The sequence below is a fragment of the Pelodiscus sinensis genome, chromosome 9 (genome assembly GCF_052426305.1).
Source record: "Pelodiscus sinensis isolate ZL-2025 chromosome 9, ASM5242630v1, whole genome shotgun sequence".
Taxonomy (NCBI): domain Eukaryota; kingdom Metazoa; phylum Chordata; order Testudines; family Trionychidae; genus Pelodiscus; species Pelodiscus sinensis.
In genome coordinates this window covers 12,768,457-12,787,979 of record NC_143060.1, presented here as the reverse complement: position 1 = coordinate 12,787,979, position 19,523 = coordinate 12,768,457, and the positions used below count along the sequence as shown (strand labels likewise).

Below are 19,523 nucleotides of genomic sequence, written 5' to 3'. Positions count from 1 at the left end.
TCTTTGAAAGTTGCCTACAAGAACTATTTATAAATTAACAAGCTTCAAAACTTCAGTACAAACATTTTAATGCATCTTGTTTAATTTTGCAAAAACAATTCCAACACTAACAACTGATCTACTAACAAACCGCATTAATCTTAAAGTACAGAAAGAGGAATGCTCCATTCATTATTATTCAAACGTTATTGTCCATAGATGACGATATGTTCTGGTTTAGCTGATTATTATTAAATTGGCATTTTTGCCCTAGTTACTTTACAGCCAGCTGGCTAGCTAATCTCTCTACATTTTATGTAATTCACCATACAACTCCAACCCAATTATGTTGGACAGTCCACTCACACTCTTTAGAAATCAAATTTGGTGACCAGCTTCACTTTATGAGCTCCCAACATAGCATGTTTCCTTGGAACCGATGTGTAGAGTGTCCTGGGCACACAAAACCCTGGAGATTGAGCTACCTGATGTAACTACATGCCTTAGTGCTCACAATTTAAAGTGTAGGTGCCCTGTAAAGGCAGCAGGGCCCGGAGTTCATCTGGAAGGTGATGAGGGAGCACTGGATGCCAGTATAGAAGATCAGACCCTCCCAAAAACCTCTTCCACTGCCTCACTGGCAGGTGCCCCAAACCCATCACCCTTCTTACTTCTAAAGCCCACCTGAATGCCAGTGTATCAAGCCCCAACTCTGTTACATGTGTATGAGCTGCCAAAACCTTCCTTCCCCTTCCCCGTCACCCAATTTTCAGGTGTTTGAATCTCATCGCTTAACTGTTCCAAAATACTCAGAACCGGCTATTCCTGATAGCAAAAACGCCTACAAACAATATACTTTGTAACTATGCCTTAAACGTAAAAGAGCTAGATCAGTCTTTATGCTCAGCCTCCAACCATGGGCTGTCACCTGTGGTCTAGTCTCCACTAGAAGAGCTATAGCAGTACACCTGTGGCACATCTGGTAGAGACAGTCTACTGTCTGCAGAGAACTCTCCCATTAGTATAATAAAACCACCCCTCTGAGTGGCAGTAGCTAGGCTGGTAGGAGAAAAGTACTATCCACACCAGTGCTTATATAGGTGTAATTTACATTACTCAGGGTAGTGATACACACCCCTGAGTGACATATATAATCTATTGTGCAGACAAGCCTCAAAAGAAGCTTAGGCTCTGGAGTCATAATTCCTCCACTCATCTCCACTTGCTGCAGAATGGAGTAATTTACAGTAGCCCTGCAAAAGCTCTGCCAGATGGTACAGTGGAGCCGGTGGAGCAATGTCAGCCCTGGGGCTGTACAATGGAAGGGAGTCAAAACTATTTTTTATAGTAGCCCTAATGCAACTGTGAAGTGGGGTAGGAGGCTTACTCCCCTCTTCTGCCCTGCATGGTTGCATTAAGGCTAGTGTCAATCCAGCCCTAAATTAACTAATTATATTCTCTCTGAGAGAGCGCTGCATGTTCTGCATCTATTCCCTCCCTAATACACGTAAATACATTTAATGTTTAGAACATGTGGCATGGTCTCCACTGGCTTCTTCCTGAGGAGATGGCTGGCTGCATTCACAAATCACCCCAGAATTCAGTCTATTGGCAGCGGTAGCTAAAACACAAAAGCAGAATACAACACTGCAGCTTTTTTTTTTTTTTAAATTGCACTTAAATTTACATTGCCTCCAATAGAATTCATAACATTTTCAGCTGTGAATGCTCAATACAAAATGACTTGAGTTAATCCAAACCAGTTTTTTCCCCTCAAACAAGTAAAAGGCATTTGAGACCATGAGAACAATGTCAGTCCAGCTTCATATTTCAAACATCAGCTGAATCAGTTTTGTTGCAATATCTAAAGAAGTGCAGCAAGACTGTTTTAAAATGGAAAAGGGCATGATTTACCCTCTCGGCAGATATTTTGGGATTTAAGGTCACATTACACTAGGATTGTAATGCACGCTATTTTACAACCTTAACGACAGTGAGCCTTATCACATGCCCACTGTAATATACTTGTTCCAATTCTGAAGGTGCAAAAAGCCTTAAATGAATAAACAGGTCATAAAACTGAGGAAATAAGCAGGAGACCTCAGAACTTAATTCATAATGTTACTTGCTAGTTTGTATTTAAAGCTTCCTCCTTCTCCTACAATTCTTTCTTGGGTTACGACTACACTGGAGAGCTTATAGCAGCACAGCTATAAACTCCCTAATGTAGCTGCTCCAACCCCGCTGAGCAGCTCTCTTGCCAACACAGCATGATTCTTTAAACAAAAAAACCCCCAATAAAACCTGCTGATAGCTTCTGCCCGCTGATACTGCTTAGCACAAACATGAGTGGCTGAACTGGGAAAGCTAGGAAGAGTTACAGCGTAGTATCTGTTATGTCAAAAGTATTACTGTGATGATTAAATTTTATAACAACTTGGTATATATTACTAGCAATGTTAGGAAGCCTGTAATTCGTGACTTGTGTAGTAGACAAAAATTTTGTCGGTTACACAATTAACCACTGCGGCTCTGCACTGAAAGGAGCCGGCAGGCAGGCACGCTGGCTCAGTCCCAGCTTGAGGTACTCACACTGCAGCTCTACATTTAGGCTACGTCTACACTGGCACCCTTTTCCGGAAATGCTGAAAACAGAACAGTTTTCCGTTATAAGTATTTCCGGAAAAAGTGCGTCTACATTGGCAGGATGCTTTTCCGGAAAAGCACTTTTTCTGGAAAAGCATCCGTGTCCAATGTAGACACGCTTTTCCGGAAAAAAAGCCCCGATCGTCATTTTCGCGATCGGGGCTTTTTTGCTGAAAAGACTACTGTGCTGTCTATACTGGCCCTTTTCCGGAACAGTTTTTCCGGAAAAGGACTTTTGCCCAAACGGGAACAGCATAGTTTTTCCGGAAAAACACTGATAATTTTACAGTAGATCGTCATTGCTTTTCCGGAAAAGCAAGAGGCCAGTGTAGACAGCTGGCAAGTTATTCCGGAAAAGCAGCTGATTTTCCGGAATAAGTGGCCCAGTGTAGACACAGCCTTAAAGTATCTCCCAAAATATGCAGTAGAGGTAGCTCCTGGGACCTGGTATGAGCCGGAACTGAGCCAGCCTGACTGCGTGCCATCTCCCAATAACTTCAGAGCCCTGGGCATGGGGGTAGGTTGCATGTAGCCAGTAGTATTAACCAATAAGCATCTGCTTACCAGCTACTCGTTTAAGCAGTGACACTACACATCCCTATCTATTATGAGTCACTATTATAAAACCTGACTGAGAATTAATACAGACCTTGGTCATTTTAGCTGCAAGGCCTGTGGTTGATTCAAGACTCTTTCCAGGAACTGTTACTAGCTTAGGAGAAGCCTTTTCTGCTGTTTGTAGCTGCCTTTTGTCTCAGAATTGCCATCACTCCAAAGGCTCAGTGGGTGGCATAGTTTTTCTTGCAATACTTTTCTATATCGATTTTTCTCTTCATTACTTTGCTAAAGACTACACAAAGAGCCCTGTCACCATGACTGCCCCAATTTGACCTGAATCCAGTAGATCTCTTTGGACAAATGATCTAGCAAAGTTACGTTTGAATTTGATGGGATTTCTAGGGGTATGTCTAGACTGCATCCCTCTGTCGGCAGAGGGATGCAGATTAGGCAGGTTGACATTGCAAATGAGGCAGGTATTTAAATATCCCACGCTTGATTTGCATAAAAATGGCCACTACGTTTTGCCAACTCAGCACTTTGTTGGCAAAAAGCGGCAGTCTGGGGGGGATCTGTCGAGAAAGAAAACCTTTTTTGACAGATCCTGTAAACCTCCTTGCAGGAGGCATAAAGGATCTGTCGAGAAGGGCTTTCTTTCTTGACAGATCCCCCTCTAGACTGCTGCTTTTTGCCGACAAAGTGCTGAGTCGGCAAAATGCGGCGGCCATTTTATGCCAATTATGTATGGGATATTTAAATCCCTGCCTCATTTGCAATGTCGACCTGCCTAATCTGCATCCCTCTGCTGGTAGAGGGATGCCATCTAGACATACCCTAGGAGTCTGTTTGCACTGATTTTCAGTGGGTTTGTTTCCTCACTATTTATTAGTCTTTTACTAGATATGAAACGGGAACAAAATGCATCTTGAAAAATGGATTCCAATGCAACTAGTTTCACTGTAGCTCCTCTCATTACTTCTGTACTTTCTGCTGAAATGCTATTTTGTAACCTCTTAGATAAATAATAGCTCACTGAGTCGCAGCTGATATTCCTACTCCCCCCTGAAGCTGAAGTACAATATGGCTGAGTCAGTTTTCCCCCTCTGTGGGCATGTCTACACTAAGGAGAAGATGGACCCTCTGGAGGTTGATCGTCTAGCATTCAATTTAGCGGGTCTAATGTAGACATGTAAATCAAATGCTGAGGGCGAGGAGTAAGGGAAGCCAACAGAAGTGTGTGCTCCCATCAGTCTCCTGCTGTGTGGACACTGCCACAGCTCAGTTTAAGGTAAGCTGACTCCACTGCGGATAGCTGGAGCTACGTACCTTAAATCGACCCTGCTGGTCTATTGTAGACCAGGCCTCCCTGACCCTGAAAGAAAAAAAATATATACAAAAAGTTGTAAATCAGGTCACTGGCCCTGTAAGATTGATACTGGTAAGTCCTGCACTTAGAATCAAATTCTGCCATCAGGTAAATGTCGGTGTGTCTCATTGAGTTCAATGTGAGCTCCAGGCTGAATTCTGAATGCAGAATTTCTAACCATTTAGGCTGGCTTCTAACTAGCAATGGACCAGCAGTAGAAACTGAACTCTGATTCTTCATTAGAACTCCCAGTCCAGCCTTAGTATCCTGGAACTCTAGGAAAGTTTGATTCAAGAGCTGACCTTTACAGCTTAGACTACTCCTGAAAGCCCTGGTCTATCTTAGGGTATGTCTACACTACTACCCTAGTTCAAACTAGGGTGGTAATGTAGGCAACCGGAGTTGCAAATGAAGTCCGGGATTTGAATTTCCCGGGCTTCATTTGTATGTTGCTGGGCGCCGCCATTTTTAAATGTCCGCTAGTTCGGACTCCATGCCCGCGGCTACACGCAGCACGAACTAGGTAGTTCGGATTAGGCTTCCTATTCCGAACTACCTGTACTCCTCATGGAACTACCTAGTTCGTGCTGCATGTAGCCGCGGGCACAGAGTCCGAACTAGCGGACATTTAAAAATGGCGGCGCCCGGCAACATACAAATGAAGCCCGGGAAATTCAAATCCCGGGCTTCATTTGCAACTCCGGTTGCCTACCTTACCACCCTAGTTCGAACTAGGGTGGTAGTGTAGACATACCCTCAGGGATTTATTTCAAAATAACTCCCCTTGTTTTGAAATAACAAGCAGAGCATCCACACTATCAAGCCCATTATTTCAAAATAAGGGGCTATTTCAAAATAATAATGTCTGCTTTTCTTGGGGGATAAGCTTATTTCAAAATAGTTATTTTATGATCAGAGGGGTAGCCGTGTTAGTCTGAATCTGCATCTGAGGAAGTGGGTCTTTGCCCACCAAAGCTTATGCTCCTACACTTCAGTTAGTCTATAAGGTGCCACAGGACTCCTCGCCGCTTTTATTTTATGAGTTATTTCAAAATAATTTCCTAGTGTAGACATGCCCAAAATAGCCTGCACCAGAATGTCTAATCCAACAAATACCACAGTAGCAAAGAGGTGTGGCTTTCCTCAGAGGTGGACCACGCCCTGAATGCTGCAGGCAGGGGGTTGGGACAGAAAGAGGAAGTATAAAAGGCCTGCTCAGATGGTCAGTTGAGGGAGAGCTGCTCAGAGAGACAGATGTGTTCTCTCTGCTTCTGGAGCAGGACACTGAGGAGAAAGGTGGCTGCCTTCAGGGCCTGCATGAGCTTCTAGAGAGCTCTGCTACTCTTGACGCTGAGAAGCTGCGCCATTATCCTTGGTGGCATATCCCAGGTAGACTGACTAAGAACCCTGGATGCTCTGAGGGGGAGAGTATGAAGTAGCCCAGGGAAACCAGGGACTGGTCTGGTTGGGAGCAGGCTGGATACAAGGTCAGCATGTTACAGGCAGATCTCCATTGAGCCAGTGGCAAACCACTCTGCCACTGTTAAGCCCTGGGTAGGGACTTTTAGAGTTGCTTGTGGCCACATCTCGCCTGCTATTTGATCCCCAGGGTGGCTATACTCCTTGTTCTTAGGCCAAGAGGCCTCTGCTCCTCAGTCCCCCCTTCCTGAGCCTCACAAACTGGCCTGGAGCTTCAGTTCTGCCTGATTGCAGGCCAGAGCCTTGACTGTTTGCTATCCTGCCCTGCTTAAAGACCAGGGACCATTCAGAACTGCTAGCAGCTCCCCCCTTTCTGCTTCATGTAGAGGCATAGCCTCCCTCAGAAGTATACTCTACCTTACAGTCACCTAACCCAGGAAAATTTGAATCCAAACCTTGCTCCCTGGGCCCATCTCTGTCTCAAATGAAATAAATGTGATAATTACAGTATTGTCAGCTATCCCACATACTATAACTTGCCACAATCAGAATTATTTGATTAAATGAAGAAGCAGCACTCTTCTGTTTACTCCCCACTCCTACTCCAGACAGACTGGACTTTTATCGCTTGGCGGATATGTCTAGACTACATCCCTTTATCAAAAAAATTTGATATCTCGAAAGTGCAAATGAAGCCGGGATTTAAATATCCTGCACTTTATTTGCATAATGGCAGCCGCCACTTTTTTTCGAAATGGGGCTTTTTGAAAAAACCCGGCAGTTTAGATGCAGTTTCAACAGAAATGCCCCGTTTCGAAAGATCCTGTACTCAAAAAATGAGTACAGGATCTTTCTGTTGAAAATGCCCGGTCTAAACTGCTGGGTTTTTTTTCCAAAAAGCCCCGTTTTGAAAAAAAGCAGCGGCAACCATTATGCAAATGAAGTGCAGGATATTTAAATCCCGGCTTCATTTGCACTTTTGATATGTCTAATTTACATCCCTTTATCGAAAAACGGGTGTAGTATAGACATACCCTAGTAGGTGTCAGAGAGGGCTATCAAGTGTAAATGTCTGTCACAGGAAAATGGCCTTTAGTCAGATTCTTATTTTTCCCTAATAAGGCAAGTATAGAAATATAGAAGTACACACAGATATTCTGAACAAGAGGTTGGCATAACCCAGGCATTGCATTCTGTTGGTACTGGTGGTTGATTCTTTGAGCAGTTCTGCCCCCTTGTGGCCGCACATGGCAGTAGTTGAATGGAAAGTTTGTCAGAAACAAAAAAGTTATTAGACATATCTGCCATGCCTCAAATGTGAGACATGCAGCATGTGACAGACCCAAGCTGAGGAGGCTAAAAATTATCCAGGCAGAAAATTTTATATTGCTGTGGGACAATAGCCCTTTGGTGTTCACAGCTTTCTCTGACCTGTTTCTGAAGAAATGATTCTTTATTACTGATGTACATAATTTTCAACTACAAAAATGAGAGGCCATTATATTTATGTGGAATCTATGCAATTTGGGATGAAAATTAGGGCCATGTGAGAAGTTTTATTACAGATCAGAGTCAATCTGCTGTCCTTCCAGGCACATACATTCTGATGATTTCAGTGAGCCATGATATGGTCAGCAAGAGAGAATTTACCAACCAAAGTGAAAATAATATTGTTGAAAGCTTTTGTTGTATTTTACATGCCAATGCACAGCACACATCATATACTATACCATATAAAACAGCTCCTGAAATCTCATAAACTTCTTACATGAGATTGCTCACCTTGCACTTACTTACCAGAGGCTTCCTTGGGTGTTTCAGTCAGAAGTGGCAGGGGTGGCGGAATGTAGTGAATCCCTGGCAGGAAGCCAGAGGGTATAAACTGAGGAAGTGGAGGATGGTAGTAACCTTGGAAATCTCCACCAGCATCTTGCATCTGCACAAACACATAGAGCAAAGCATCTTCAGTCCAGATGCTATCTCAGCATCCTTATCAAACCACCACCCTCACTTCCAAATCAAGTGAAGTGAAAATCAGTGGCATTACATAGGCTGTATTAAAATGAAAGGCCATAATTTACTTTACTGGTTGTAGCATGTTAGATTTTTGATTGGCAAAATCCTGCTACGGGGGAAATCACAAAATTTGTACTCAGGCAAAACTTCATAGAAGTCAATGAGAGTTCAGCCTGCCAATCTAGCAATTGAATGTCAGTGTCTGAAATAAAGACTTAATGATTTGGCCTAAACACAGCTGCAGCAGAACACAACAAACACAGGAAGAACTTGTTTGTTACTGAGACGCACTGAATTAAAATATATTGGAATCCATATTTCCAGACATTATTAACCTTGGATCCGCCAGTGCAGCCAGATCCATAAGTATTTGCAATTCACATAAAGTCCTGCAAGTGGATTAAAAATGGCTCCTTCTCACGAGCAGTGATGAACAGCTTTTTCATGAGGCTTTGTGTGACTCAGATGATATTATGGATCCTTAATTTAAAAACAGCAGCTGTTGGTGACTTATTTCCTGGTTTTGTATTATGGCTCTTTAATGCCAAATGAGTTGTATGAAACTTTATGAAAAGTCAGTCACTACTGTGCACATGCAGCAGACACTTTTAATGTGCGGCTCAGTTGTTTTAAGTCCTCAAAAAAGCATCTGTTAGCAATAGCTGGAGCCTAGCACAATAACACCGGGAAGTAGATATTTTATATGCGTGCCTAATTGTATTCAAGAGAGATGAGTTGGATCTAATATTTTTGATTGGACCACTGTCTGTTGACTGAAGAGACTGAGGCCTGGCCTACACTAAAAAATTGTCAGTTTCACTCTGTGGTCAGGGGTGTGAAAAATCCCCCCCACTATAGGTTTAATTAAGATGACCTACATCCATGGCTAAACAGGTTAAAGTTAATGGAAAAATTCTTTTGTCAACCTAGCTACCACCTCTCAGGGAGATGGATTAGCTACACTGATAGATTACCTACCCTTCCTTTTGGTGTAGACCACTGATTCTTAAAAAGCAGTTTTGAGGAATGCCACCAACGACTGGGTTTCAGCTGCCTCAAGCTGAAGCCACTGCATCTCCTGGCCTTCGGCTTCAGCCTGGGGCTGCAGGGCTCAGACTTGAGGAGAGATTGCCACTGCCACTCCCGATTCCTCTCCGTGCACACCCAGCTTGTCAGTGTTGCGGTAGCGCACAACCAAAAAGTATATGTCTTTGTAGAAGACAGATATTTCCCCTGTCATCAGAAGGGTTTGCCTCACAACCACTAGCTCCGGGAACAAGCAGCAGCTAAAGGAAATATACCACTTCACTGCCCTGCTATATAAGCACTTCAGGGAACATGGCCATGGATGGACCCCTTTGGGGGAAGAGTAGCCTAGTGGCCCCACCCCTTCTGCACAAGGTCCTGTCCCCTGCAGTTGGTGCCTTGAGTGCCCCTTACACACACAGCCAGAGAAGTCCCTGGCCTGCCAGAACCAAAAGCTGCCCCTTCCCTCCCACCACCAGAGGAGCCCTGGGCTTGGCCAAGTGGGCCAATCAACAATCTGAATCCAGTGCCAGGGCTACCCCACCATGCAGGTCAGGGCAGCAGCTGTAGCCAGAAAAGGCAGAGCCCTCTCTGGCCTATTACACCTCCCACCTGTGTGCAGGGACAAATGGAAGGCAGAAATCTGGAGGTGCCTTTCTATGCATTGCCTCTGGTTAAGGATCTGCAAGTGTTTCTATAAAAGTCCGAGGTCCCTGGCTTAAAAAAAAAAAAAAAGGTTGTGAGCACTGTCATAGGCAGTGTCTACCCTGAAAACGCTATAGCAGTGCAGCTGTGCTGTTGTAGCATTTTAAGTGTAGACAAGCCCTCTAAGGACAAACTTTGGAGCTACAGAGCTCTTCTTCAGGTCTGGGAAAGGTAATCAGAGTGTTACAACTAAACACAAGATGGAACTGATTGTTAAGCATAGTTAACACCTTTTGCAAGGGAAGATTTAAAAGTAGGCCATTAACTCTGCAGTAACAGGACAATGGAGAGTTAGTAAAGTTACAGTAAGGAGACATAACACCAGTATCCCCCGGTTCCTAGGCTATGTCTACAATACCACGTATGTCATCAAAATTTGTTGTTGCCACCCACCCCACACCGAGCAACATAAATTATGCCAGCATAAATGGTAGTGTGACTAGTGCTATGTTTGCTGGGAGATTGTCTCTGAATGCCAGCGCTACCGCTGCGCATTGGCAGTGGTTTAATTATGCCAAGGGGAGACCTCTCTCCCGTTGGCACAGAGCGACTACCAGGGTCACCACTTCAGATTTTGGGGGGGACGACTTTAATCATGATTCTAGAGAGGCTACTTAGGTACCTGGAAACTTTAGTTTTATGACAGATAGTTTAGCAGTTAGCTGACAGCAGCCCTGTATCTAATTCCTATATGAAAGTGAGACAAATATTAGACTCACTCAGCTCTAATAACATGTTCTGACATCTTGTGGCAAGTTGCTTGGGGGACACTATTTAGGTTTAGAATTTTAATATATGTTCTTACTTTTTTACTAACTCTGTGAAAAGGGAAAGGCCCTATCAGAACTCTTGGGCTCTGTCTCCGCTCTGGGAGGGGTCTAATGGGTTACAGCAGGAAGCAGATACATCTGGTTCATGTAAGAATATCCGAATGGCCATACTGGGTCAGACCAAAGGTCCATCTAGCCCAGTATCTTATCTTCTGACAGTAGACAATGCCAGGTGCTTCGGAGGAAATGAACACAAACAGGCAATCAGAGTGATTCATCCTGTCACCCGTTCCCAGGGCCATTCTAATTTATTCCTCCCCAGTGCCTCCTGGGGCTCTAAATTGAAATAGCGCATCTACATTAGGGAAGCCTGCCTCAGACTAGTTTTGAGGCTTCCCTGCAGTATAGCTGTGCTATTTTGAAATAAGCTATTTCAGAATAACTATTCTGGAATAGCTTCTTCCAAAATAAACGTGCAGTGTAGACGTAGCCGACTCTTTTCCAAACTGAAAAATCCAAGTATTTTGAATTGCCCTTCATATGGAATGTGTTCAGTGCCACTGATCATTTCTGTTGCCTTTCTCTGAACCTTTTCCGAACCAATATTTTTTTTTTTGAGATGGGGTGATCAAATCTGCACACAGTACTCAATAGTAGAGTAGATGGCAGGGCAGGATGGAGTACGCTGCTGGGTTGTTCCAGCTCCCACTGCCGTGGTAAGTGCGAGGGCCTAGCCGAGCGACCCCTGCTGCTGCCCTGTGCAAGGCCCTTGGATAATCCTTTGGGTCCCTCCCATTCATAGGAGAGTTGAGACGGCCACCACAGGGTACCTCCAAAGCACAGGGTCTGGGATGCAGCCCCGAAACATCCTATGGATGGGACAGCTCTGACCATAGATTTATATAGAGGCAATATAATACAGGCAGTCCCCGGGTTACGTACAAGATAGGGACTGTAGGTTTGTTCTTAAGTTGAATTTGTATGTAAGTCGGAACTGGTACATATTGTAGGGGAAACTCTAGCCAAACATTTTTTTTAGTTTTGGATAGCATAGGGAAAGGTTAACTCCCCTCTAATGTTTGTTTTGCTGTCTGTTCCCCTGTTCAGAAGATTTCACATCTATTTCTGTCCCTGTGACAAACTCAGGACTAAAGGAGTAACTCATCAAATACCAAACAGCTCTGCACCATGCTTTGAGCTAATAGCTTTATTTCCACACACCACCCAGGGTTCTAGGAGGAGGGTCCTTTTTTTGCTAACACAATGAGGCCAGCACTTTGTTTGTTTTGGTGGAGTCTTTGTTTGCCCAGGGAGCGCAGCATGTATAGGGGGAGGAGGGGTGGAGAGGCTGCTTTTGTCTGCTGTTCGGCAGCCTGTTGCTCAGGGGAGGGGGCAGCCTGTTGCTGGCAGGGGGGTAGGAGGGAGGCGTGCAGGATGCGAGGCCGCGGGGGGGGGGGGCGGGGGGGGAGGCACTTTTCCTCTGCCCGGCAGCTCTGCGGGACCCCAGTCGGAGCCGGCCCGAGGAGGAGGAGGATCCTAGGACCCAGGTGAGCGAGCCCCGGGAATGCTGCTGCGCATGTGCGGGAGTTGCCTCACCCCGTTCGTATCTAGGGTTCCGACGTAAGTCGGATCCACGTAAGTCGGGGACTGCCTGTATTTTCTGTCTTATTATCTATCCCTTGCCTAATGGGTTCCAATATTCTGTTAGGTTTTTTTGATTGTCACTAGATAAGGAGCAGATATTTTTAGACAACTATAAACAATGACTCCAAGATCTCTTTATTGATGGGTTCAGCTAATTTAGAACCCATTCTTTTGTATGTATGTTTGGGATTATATTTTGCTGTGTGCATTACTTTGCATGTATCAACATTGAATTTTCTCTGTCATTATGTGGCGCAGTCACTCAATTTTGAGTCAGCTGACACAGACCAGCATCAAAAACTAACTTCCTTCCATTTCCGTTTGAAGTTTTCTGCAGGTTTTTTTTTTAACCTGACCTCTATACCCATCTTCCAGACCAGCAGAGGGAAGAGCAGGAGGGCTCACTATTTAGCATCACATTTCCTTCTGCTGCATCATAACTACTCTTTGAAGAATTTGGTGGTGGAATAAAATAAAAATGAAGGAGAGCCAAGGAGAGCTCCTTCCGCTCAGAAAAGGTATAATAATAATAATACAGAGAAATACTGAAGTACAGGTTTTTTATCATATGCTGGTATTTGTGGAAAGCTATTGACAATAATAGTTATCTCTTTTGTAAAGCATTTAGGGTATGTCTACACTAGCCACCCTAGTTTGAACTAGGGTGTCTAATGTAGTCATTCGAACTTGCAAATGAAGCTCGGGATTAAAATATCCCGGGCTTCATTTGCAAGTTTGAATGACTACATTAGCCACTCTCGTTCGAACTAGGGTGGCTAGTGTAGACATACCCTCAAAGCTCTACTAATGAAAAGCACCATATAAGAACCTTCTCACCACTGTTGGAGATGAGTCACATCCACTCTGATTTAGTATGCACTGATGTCACATCCCCATTTTTGTGTTACTGTACTTTTTTTTTTCTTTTTTCTTCAGCATCTGAGCAAGTGAGTTATATCTCACAAAAGCTTATGCCTTAATGCCTCAATAAATTCTTTAAATTGCGGCCAGATACACCTGGGAGTTTTTGCTGAAACAGACTAAAACAGCTACTCCTCTGAAACTGGTTTAAATATATTATTACTATTATTCTTACCTTTGTGATTAACAAAACATAGACTATTTTAGATAGGTGGGAAATCCATGTACTTTTCACCATTTCTGCTGCTGATTTAGCAATTCTCTCATTTTGAACAACCTAAATAGATTAGGTTGCTTCACTTTTCATGTTTCCTGTCAGTGCCACTTTCTGATTTCCATGCACTAGCATACTGCTATACAACTAACTTGAGAACATGCAGAGGGACAGTTTATTTAAATCCAAACAAAACATTGCTTTAACCAATTTTTTTAAAAACTTCCCAACCCATTTCTGTTAATGGTGAAATTGTTTTTTTCAAACAAAAAAACAACCAAAAAGACATCTCTGTAGTAGCTTGAATTGCAGGGTTTTGGCATCATTACCCAAGATACCATACATGTGGCGATAGTAAGGAATGTTCAAGCCCTGTCTGGTGATGGGACAGAAGAGAAATTATTCTTGCTGTTCCTGTTCTGATGTTGCTAGAGGCTAAGACACAGGCTAAGGCAGCCATTGAGCTCCCCGGAATTGTGCCTGATCTTGTCATAGCCTCATGGGTCTTGCAACAGATGGGTATCATTGTAGTATGTCCTTCTCCCACATTGGATTTGCCCCCTCCCCATTCTGTGCCCCAGTCTGGTTCTTTCCTGAGCCAGAACTTCCACGGTGCAGCCAGCTGTCATGGAAGGTCTGGGGATGGGGGGAGGGTAATGGGAAGCTCTGCTATACTAAGGGGATTTCACTGGGGACTTCAGGAGACAGTTTATGATACCTATGCTGACACAATCTGGCCATATTTTAGTGGTTAACTTTCCCTGAGAATCCCTATTCTTCAAGGCCTCTGCACACAGAACTGTCACCAAAGACAACAAGAGCTGTGAGCAGAGAGGGCTTGCGGTATCAGGCCCACAACTCCGAAGCCTTTTGATTTTTCTAGGTTCAGGTCAGACCTTCAAACTTATTATTCGTTCATGTTTTGATCATCTTACGTATCACGATGCCGTTGAAGTCATTCCTATCCATGCTAACTTTTCATGGCTACCCTGATAGCAAGATTGCATCCTACAGTACAAAGAGCAATGTATGCAGCCACAATTAAAAAACAAAGCCAACTACTTACTGACAGAGGAGTGGCACTCCCTGGTCCGTGGCTGCTAGGAACATGCCTGAAACCTCTCTGAAGGGGCATCCCTGGAGACACTGGTGTTCCTCTGCAGCTTGGCTGATTGATGGCAAAGCCCATGGGAAATGCGTGGTATGGGTACATACCAGAATACCCAGGATACAGTTTTGGAGGTTCTCTCTCCAGGTATTCTGGGCTGACAACACATTCTTGAGGCAAAGCAGAATGGGCTAGGAAACAGTGGGTAAAGAAAAATAAAAACAAACAAGCAAAAATATCATTGCAACCAGCTTGAAGGTTAATAGAAAGAGTCATGGTTCCATATTCTGTCCTCAGTTGTGTAAATTAAGGCAGAATCTGGCCCTTTGGGTTTATATTCAGTTCTTATTCAATTATTTTTTAATTGAAACATTAGGATTGAGGAGGAAAGGAGGGTGCTGTAAAGATGGGTTAATACAATTTTGGGAGAGCAAATATGATTCAAATTTATGCTGACAACTTGGTTCAGGATGCACAAAAAACTTCTGATTGCAGGATCTTTAATGCTTCTGTTGCAATCAAAAGTATGACAAACGGCTTGATTTCTAGTTTCCTGTGGTAGCAGCTTGACTTACAGATGAAGTGAAATTTAATACTGAAATCACTGAGAGGACATAAAAAGCTCTGTACCCTGTGACAGCTGGCATTTCTAGAGTTGTTTGCAGTATTTTTGTTGTGTTGGTCCCAAAATAAGAGAGACAAGGCAGGTGAGGAAGTATCTTTTATTGAACAACTTCTGTTGGTAGAAGGGACAAGTTTTGAGCTTCACAGAGTTCTTCCTCCGGTCACCTGTAGAGCTGTGATACACAAAGCTCCATCAACAGAAGTTAGTCCAATAAAAGATATTGACCTCAACCACCTGGTCTCTCTCATTTTTACAGTTCATTTTCAAAGAACCACTGTATTTTGCTATTAAAAAAGAATCGTGTTCACAAAGTGATCTTCCAAAGTAGTGTAGTTCCCACCATGTATGACTAGACTATATCTGTATCAAGGTCTCATCCATTCAAATCACTCCTAAAAACACTTCCGCTGTCAGGCCCATAAGCATAAAAATTAAATAACTGTTGGTAGACGAGGCTGTGCTGGAGCTATCTAAAGTGACTCCTTCCTCTCCATCTCTCAGATCATCTGGCCTGTATGTTCTAGAGCAGTGTTTCTCAAACTTTTTTTTTTATAAAGTACCCCCTTTAAAAAAAAAATTATAAGTACCCCCAGTACCTACTGTTTTCAGACACACACATTTTTTTTTCTACCATTGCAACACATTTGTTTAAACAACTTAATCGTAGTCGGGCGGGTGATGAAATTTTTGGGTGTAAAAAGTACAAAAATAATAAAGTGCTGTAAAACTTAAAACAAGAATTTTCTCCAAATTTCAGTTGTGTTGACGAACCCCCAGACTTCTCTCGAGTATCCGTAAGGGTACTTATACCACTGGTTGAGAAACACTGAGCTAGAGTGCTGGTTCTCCTGAGGCCAAATATAATGGCTACTGTGGTCAGTGGGAGTCTATAAATAATAAAAATGGATTAGACAAGGCACACCCAAGACTCTACGGTAGAGAACACTATCAGAAGTAATGGCCTAAATAACCATATGCATTTTCCATTTCTACATTCTATTTTCCATTCTTAAATACACAAAATTTTACACCAACTGGTTCTCGACAAATCTAGTCTGTGAAACATCAGTCCAATACAGGAGGTGTCCTCTTTATTTATGTTGCCACTATAAAATGCCTTCTCTAGACCACTCCAGCAGAAATCCCCCTATTAATCTGCATTTTCTGTTGTTCTGTGGGGTTTTTTCCTTTGTTTTTGCATGAGGGCATGTCTGTAAATTTAAAAATAATAGCACAGCTCAGAAGAAAGAGCTCAAGGTATTGTATTGAAATATCAAGATTCTGTTCCTGTCACTGATTCATTTCCCTCTTAAACAAGGACTAGTTGCATGAATCCATCTTTGCAACAAGGAAACAAGCTGAGAAGGTGCTGAGGGCAGTTCCTGTAGCTACAAAGTCCATAGGCACAACTTGGAAACTTTGCAAAACCAAAAATAAATGCAGCATTGCATTCCACACACACCCACCTGGAAACAGTGGAGTGAGAGCAACTCCAGCAATTCTGGGAAACAGTTTACCTGGGACCTAGCAGTTTCTGAGGCACTAGATCGGCCTGGAAGATGAATGAACAGACACCAACCAAACAATACCCACTAATAGATGGACAGACACTGAATGATGAACACAGATGGACAGAGAGACACAGAGATAGAAGTTAATCATCTTGAGTGAAGGCCTATAGGCCAGGCACCCCAATGCTGAGCTGGTCCCTACCAAAGTCCCCAAAGGGCGGGGAGCTGGAAGCAGGTACTGGCCTGCGGGTCCTGGTTCTGCTGCTGCTGCTGGCTACCGGGGTGGTTTTGGCTCCTTCACACCTGCCCCCGTGGCTGCTGTGGTCCGAGGCGCTGGGGCCAGCTGCAGGAACCTTCCGACCTTTACCATGAACCGGGGTGCAGGGCACAGGTGGTGACTTCTCCCTGGGTGGGGCATCTGGTTCCTGCCCCTGCATTGCCTTCTGAGCTGCCATGATCTTCTGGCGCTCTGTAATGAGTGCACACTTGTCGCAGGGGCAGAGCTTCCAGCGGCAGTGGCCTGTGTGGCCCTTCACCGGCACCACAAAGCCATGGTTCCGGCAGCGGGAGCACTTGGGGGTGCGCAGAGCAGTCTTCTCAGCCATCCCTGCTGCCTCCGCTTCCATGGCACTCCCAGCCAGGCACACACGTAAAGCACCCTGTGTACCCAGAATTTGAAGAAGCTCAGCTTAGAAGCAGGGCGGGGCAAAGCCGGGGTGTGCCCACCACCACTGGCGACAATGTAGCAACTAAGCCTGCTCAGCCTTTTGCAAGAGGAGAGGATGAGCTATGCTCCCTGGCACACTGCAGCAAAGTAGCTTTGTAAAGAAGACCTAGAGGGCCAAGTTTGCAAAAACATGCCCTCTGATTCTGCACAAGCAACCATTTGTGGGCACATCCCTGGGGCTTTCATGTGTAAGTTACAGAGTAACACACCTGATTTACATAGGCAAAGGCAGTGATTGCAAAAGGATATTTTACGCCCTCTAGAAGCGGAATCTGCTTGGGACCCTTTTAGGGTTGTCAGTTTTGGTAGGACATATTCCTGGACATGACATCACATGACACAGTCTTTAATTAAAAATCAATCTTTGTTCTAGTGTGCTCACGAATTAATGCTGGAGGCTGGGCAACCTGGCTCCTTTCTGCCTTTCATTAAAATCTTCCCTTTTTGGTACCACAGTTACCATCATATCTTGCATGCATCTTATTATACTGGAATTATTTCCGTTCCATTTTTTTTTTTCAAACTAACATGTATTTTTCTTGAACAGGAGGGGAGAGCCTCACTCCTTCAGTAGACAAACTTCTGATCACCATTCTGGTTTTTTACAATGTTCATCCAGTGTACCACGAGGGGAAAAAGCACACTCAGGGTATGTCTGCACTACACCCTAGTTTGAACTAGGGTGGTTAATGTAGTCAATCAAAGTTGCAAATGAAGCCCGGGATTTAAATATCCCGGGCTTCATTTGCATCTTGCCGGGCGCCGCCATTTTTAAATCCCCGGTAGTTCGGACTCCGTGCCCGCGGCTACACGCGGCACGGAGTAGGTAGTTCGAATTAGGCTTTCGAACGAGGTGTAATGGTAGTTCGAATTAGAAAGCCTAATTCGAACTACCTATTCCGTGCCGCGTGTAGCCGCGGGCACGGAGTCCGAACTACTGGGGATTTAAAAATGGCGGCGCCTGGCAAGATGCAAATGAAGCCCGGGATATTTAAATCCCAGGCTTCATTTGCAACTTCGATTGCCTACATTAACCACCCCAGTTCGAACTAGGATGGTAGTGTAGACATACCCTGAGTTCCTCCAATCATATATCTCCCTTTGCCACATCTTTACTAACTGTAAACATACATGCAGGGCCGGCCCACAACATTTTGGCACCTGAGGCGGGGAGCTCAAATGACACCCCCATGTCTCCTCGCTTTGGCCAAAACTTTGAAAGGTCTCGATTCTGCCTTGTTCCTCTTCTACTCCTCTCATGGTACTGCAGATGGAATACATATGCACCAGCAGCAGACACAATTTTCTACACTCTGTGTCCTAGTGGAGCCCCCCGCCCCCCACAATCTGGCACCTGAAGCGGCCACCTCAGTTTGCCTCATGGTAAGGCCAGTCCTGCATACATGGGTTTAAAATTAAAAATGTAATAATGCTCCTGTTTCATTATTGCTTGTAAAACTACCTGTGTTTTTATTCCACTAGGCTAGTACTTACAAAACTATAACTCTTATACAATAGCCCCTTTTCAGGGCAAACCTGAACAGTGGAAGGAAGCATACAGCAGGTCTTTCTCACATGAAAGGAGTTAAGTTTGTGACCGTGTGATCAATCAGGGTGTGTCCAGACTACAGAGTTTTTTTCAGAAAAAATGGCCTTTTTTTGAAAAAAACGTATCCTGAGTCTAGACTGCTGCCATGTTCTTGCGAAAGTAAATTGAAAGAATGCAGCAGTTTTTTAGATCACGGAAAACCTTGTTTCACGAGGCATAATGCCTTTTTTTTTAAAGTGCTCCTTTGAAAAAAAGATGCTATGTAATGCAAACTGTGCTTTTTTGAAAGAGAGCATCCAGACTGCATGGGTGCTCTCTTTTGAAAAAGAAGCTTGCTTTTTCAAAAGTACTGGGTGTAGTCTAGACACTCTTTTTTGAAAGAGGCTTTTTCAAAAGTATCTTTTGAAAAAGGCTTGCAGTCTAGATGTAGCCTCTGTGGCCTCAGTCCTTCATTTACTCATCAGCTTCAGGAGGAATTCGCAGGATGAAGGAGGTATTACTGCTGCTTTCTGACAGTTGCAACAGAATATGTTTCACAGTGCAGTTCAAGGTTACATAGATCCTTCCTTGCAGCACTGGCTTGCACCTTCCACCTCCTATGGGTGGAAATTGTAACAAAAACTGTTGACTTTTAAACTAGTCTCCTGCCAGATACTGAGGATGGCATGTTCAAAAGCTCCTAAGTGATTTTCAAGTGTGAGCCCTGTTGAGCCCGAGTGGGGCTTCTGACTTAGCATAG

General features: G+C 44.0%; 1 protein-coding gene across 2 annotated transcripts; it reads right to left on the bottom strand.

Moving 5' to 3' along the window:
* Window positions 1–57: 57 nt before the first annotated feature.
* DMRTB1 (DMRT like family B with proline rich C-terminal 1) lies at window positions 58–17,653 on the bottom strand. 2 transcript variants are annotated; one of them, XM_025189863.3, is made up of 5 exons: window positions 16,711–17,653; window positions 14,331–14,563; window positions 7,766–7,904; window positions 4,510–4,555; window positions 58–1,600 (listed from the first exon to the last, which is right to left on the bottom strand). In XM_025189863.3, the coding sequence occupies exons 1-4, from the start codon at window positions 17,132–17,134 to the stop codon at window positions 4,530–4,532; spliced, it is 822 nt and encodes a 273-aa protein (XP_025045648.3). In that variant the 5' UTR covers window positions 17,135–17,653; the 3' UTR covers window positions 58–1,600; window positions 4,510–4,529. The 2 variants fall into 2 exon arrangements, with proteins under 2 accessions (XP_025045648.3, XP_025045647.3); XM_025189862.3 differs by lacking the exon at window positions 4,510–4,555 and having other exon boundaries at window positions 16,711–17,652.
* Between the last annotated feature and the right edge of the window lie 1,870 nt (window positions 17,654–19,523).

Excerpts from the sequence above, each read along its gene's own strand:
- DMRTB1 (XM_025189862.3), bottom strand. The coding sequence starts at position 17,134 with ATGGAAGCGGAGGCAGCAGGGATGGCTGAGAAGACTGCTCTGCGCACC. Across the intron at positions 7,905-14,330 it reads GGAGTGCCACTCCTCTGTCA|ATGCAAGATGCTGGTGGAGA; the intron begins GTAAGTAGTTGG and ends GTGTTTGTGCAG. Across the intron at positions 1,601-7,765 it reads AACACCCAAGGAAGCCTCTG|CTACCGCTGCCAATAGACTG; the intron begins GTAAGTAAGTGC and ends TTTGTGTTTTAG.